General features: G+C 38.6%; 1 protein-coding gene across 2 annotated transcripts in view; it reads right to left on the minus strand.

Moving 5' to 3' along the window:
* The window catches only part of LOC145679766 (uncharacterized), a 59,749-nt gene extending 56,326 nt beyond the window's left edge, over positions 1-3,423 (minus strand). For both annotated transcript variants that reach the window (XM_081750322.1, XM_081750321.1), the window contains exon 1: positions 3,300-3,423. In XM_081750322.1, coding sequence (XP_081606448.1) covers positions 3,300-3,387 — 88 coding nt within the window. In that variant the 5' untranslated portion in view covers positions 3,388-3,423. The remainder of the gene's footprint in view (positions 1-3,299) is intronic.
* Between the last annotated feature and the right edge of the window lie 413 nt (positions 3,424-3,836).

Genomic DNA, 3,836 nt, shown 5'->3' on the forward strand with positions numbered 1-3,836 from the left:
GTGGCGGTGCAAGTTTGACTCCCAAAGAAACTGGAGTATTCCTTGGAGTATTTTATCAAACGTATGTGTACACGAAACAGCTGTGAAGGATAACACAGTCTGACATTGTCAACCGTTGACCGCATTGCAAAGATGACATTGCCGAAGCAAAATTTTCCGCGTGCGTTATAAACACACCTGAAATTTTGGAGGTGATTGTATCAGCTATGTTAACTCGAGCATCAAGTTCTTCGGCTGTCGTCGCTAGTGTTGCATACAAAAGCGTTTTATAACGTCCCAAATAAGAAATCAAGGGGCGTGAGGTAGGGTGAAAGAGGTGGTCATAACACAGGTCAATCTCTCCAATCCAACTATCTGGGAATGTTTCATTTAAGTAGGTCTGCACATACCTGTCAAAATGTGCAGGTGCACTGTCATGCTGGAATCACATCTGCTGTCTTATGTTCAAGAGCACATGTTCTAAAAATTTTGGGAGAACATTACGTAAAAATAAATTGTACGTACTCCCACACAGGCAGACCGGTAATAAATAAGGTCCCACCACAAAATTACCCACCATACTGCACCGCGCACTCACACTAAATCTCTCTGCTGATCGTTCACTAGAGTTGCATGTGGATTTTTACGCCCTACACATGGCCACTGCTAGTTTCAGGACTGTCTTTTATCATTTCCAGTACGCAGTGTTCAAATTCAACTGTCCGCATGGTACAATTTCCTCCGATGTCATGTAGGGGAAATTGAAGAGACTCTATCTCCCGAAGGCGAATATGGAGACGTGGAAAAGATACAGGGAAAGTTACTCTCCTATGAGGGCGATGGCTACGATATAAACGCCTTGCCTCTGGGATATTTCCCCTTATCTTTTCATAAATGAGGTGAATATCTACCAGCTCGTAGACAGGGTAATCTGCCATTGCGCAGGTACATACAGATTAACAAAATTAATTACTTAAACACCAACGTCTACAGTTTTACACGACGTGAATACTAGTGATGAGCAAATGCAAGACCAAGACCAAAACCTGGGTGGTCTTGGTCTTGGTCTTGGTCTTGCACTGGAACACTTGGTCTTGGTCTTGCACACCCAGTCTTGGTCTTGGTCTTGGTCTTGCTTGCAAGAGTCTTGCTTTTAAGAAATCTTATACTTTTCATAGGTAAATTTTACTGTGGATATAAGGGATAATAAATTCTACAATGCGCCAATAGTAACGGAAATATAATGTATGCTTCTAAATGTAATACAGTTTACCTTCGTGTTAGTATGATAGTGTACTACAAAGGCGATGACCTTTGGGGGGCGCGGTGCCTCAGTGGCAGAGCGTTCACCTCCGGTGCTTGGGGTCCCTTGTTCGATCCCAGCTCGCACCGTGTGGACTTTGTGGTGGACAAACACCGTGCTCCTGGGTTTTCTCGAGGTTCTCCCGTTTCCTCCCACTTTCTTCATTCCACCGTTTCATTCATCTCTCATAATCACCGTCTCCTTTAGCCTCACCGGTATATTCATGGGACGTAAAACTTAAAGATGTTTTCTTTACTAGAGAAACATTTTTTAGTTCTTGTAAGATTTTTTTGTCAAACAAAATGAAGCTAAATATATACTAATAAATCAATATAGCTATATTTTGGAAATACAATAGGCACTGACTATTCCAATACTGCTCTAAAACACACAGGAATAATTACATGACAAGGGCGCCTTACGTAACCCAGATAGCACGAATACTTGCGGCAAATTTTTGCTTCGTTTAGTGGAGCAAACAATCTGAAAGTTTGCGAAGGCAAAATTTTTTAATATTTATTAAAAGCTTTCAATATGATCTGCAAATTTTCGCTGATTTGTAAAAATAAATTCACCACTGCAATTAATTTGCATCTTTTTTGAAAATATAGCGTTGAAAGTTTGCCGTCGCAAACAGTTTGCAACTCTGTAAAAAACTTGTTTCGAAAAACTTGCTGAAAGCAAATATGTGATGATATTACTGAGTGCACACGCATGGTACCCAGAATTCATTGCGCTACATCAACTGTGACAAAACAAGCGGGAAGTGAGAATCGACAAAAACCAATACATCAGAGGACTCCAGAATAAACTCACTGGTCTCTTATCAGATGTTTTTATTGACCCAGGCAGCCTGACGTTATTTTGTGAATGTGTGTGAGAGTAAGTACAGGGATATAATCGTTGAGTAAGTAGATAAATTGCGATATCCTTTGTCTGTGCGTTTATCGTTCGTAAGTTTTTTTATCTTTGGCAAGTAGCTAAAGATGTTTAATGCTTGCCACTAAGAAAAGACGGATCCACATTATAAAAATTTTGATGTTTCATAAAGTTAGGTTTCGCGATCGTGAAAACACTTTCTGCAACGTTGCTGCAAATCTTTTAATGATTTCAGCAAATTCATCAGTTCATTTTCGGAAATTTTGTCAAAGAAAATTTGCACAAAATATTTGCAGCAAAGTCCTGGCAAACTTTCTTGCTGTGCAGTCGCAAACATTTCGTTTGTATTGGCAGATGTTTTCATTTTCTGAGGCAACTTTGCTGCAAACTCAGCCAGCGTCAACTTCGTTATTTGCATTGAACTTTCGGCAAATTTTCTCATTTGAAAAGGCAAATTTTTTGCAAACTTTTTAGTTTGCCTTTGCAAATTTTTAAACATTTTAAAAAAATTTTCTGTGCTATCTGGGAAAGTACGCAGTGTACCCTTCATGGGTTCTTCACCAACAGAATGTAGATCTATTCATTGTACAGAACTGTGTCATACAGAAAAATAAAACCGTTTACCTTTGATGTGGTTTCGCAAGGGCGCCTTTGCAAAGGGCGCACTGTACGCTTCATGAGTTCTTTACCAACAGTAACAGTATGTATTTATGGTACAGAACTGTGCCATACAGAAGAATAAATGAAACCGTTTATCTTTGATGTGTTTTCGCAAGGGCGTCTTATGTAAAAATCGCACTGTACTTATCATGGGTTCTTTACCAATAATAACCGTAAGAATTTATTATTAAAAAATGTACCTTTATATATAATGTGATGTTTTGGAGGGCGCACCGAGACATGTCCCGGTGGGCCAGCACTGGCCTGCCTAAATGCTAATATTTTGGTGACAAAATTATCGTGACGAAAATTCCGGTGGCGAAATCACATAAGTTCGTCGTCAGCAGCACGTAAAACATTGGTATATCTACTCGTTTTTCATTTTTTTTTGATGGGGTAACTATCTATATATTAAAAGATACATCACATAGCTTTACAAACATTAAATGAGATCGTTTGGGTGAAACTGCTAACATACCTGACAGGTTATTCTGATTTTCATTTCTTGGATCAGAAATCGTATGCCAAAACCAGAATATCATTATTGAATAAGAAAGAAAATCCATTTCACTGATCTTTATGGTACAGCAGTTAATTACAAATCTGCAAAGATAAAAGTACATAATATAGTGTATATCGTAACATTGTGAAACTCAATTCACAAACAAATAGTTTTAGCAAAATAAGAAAAATAGTGTTATTATTAACAACCGTGTCGAAAACGCTTTGTTTCAAATTTATTCAATGCAAATCTTTCATGCGAAATTCTTCCTATTGAATCGGTGGGATATACCCGTGGTCTCACTTATTTTGTGCACTGCTACTCTTCTGTCACTCATGACTAGATCGCACAACATTATAGTTTCTTGCATCCGTACTGTTGTTGGAGGACTAGCACCACGTGGTGAATATTCACAGCTTTGGCTGCCACAACAGAGTTCATAATGTCAGCTTTTAATCACTTGGTAGGAGATGGCACTATTGTCCAACACACTAAATATATTAGTATGCATCA

The sequence above is a fragment of the Thermobia domestica genome, chromosome 2 (genome assembly GCF_964235325.1).
Source record: "Thermobia domestica chromosome 2, izTheDome1.hap1.1, whole genome shotgun sequence".
NCBI lineage: Eukaryota > Metazoa > Arthropoda > Insecta > Zygentoma > Lepismatidae > Thermobia > Thermobia domestica.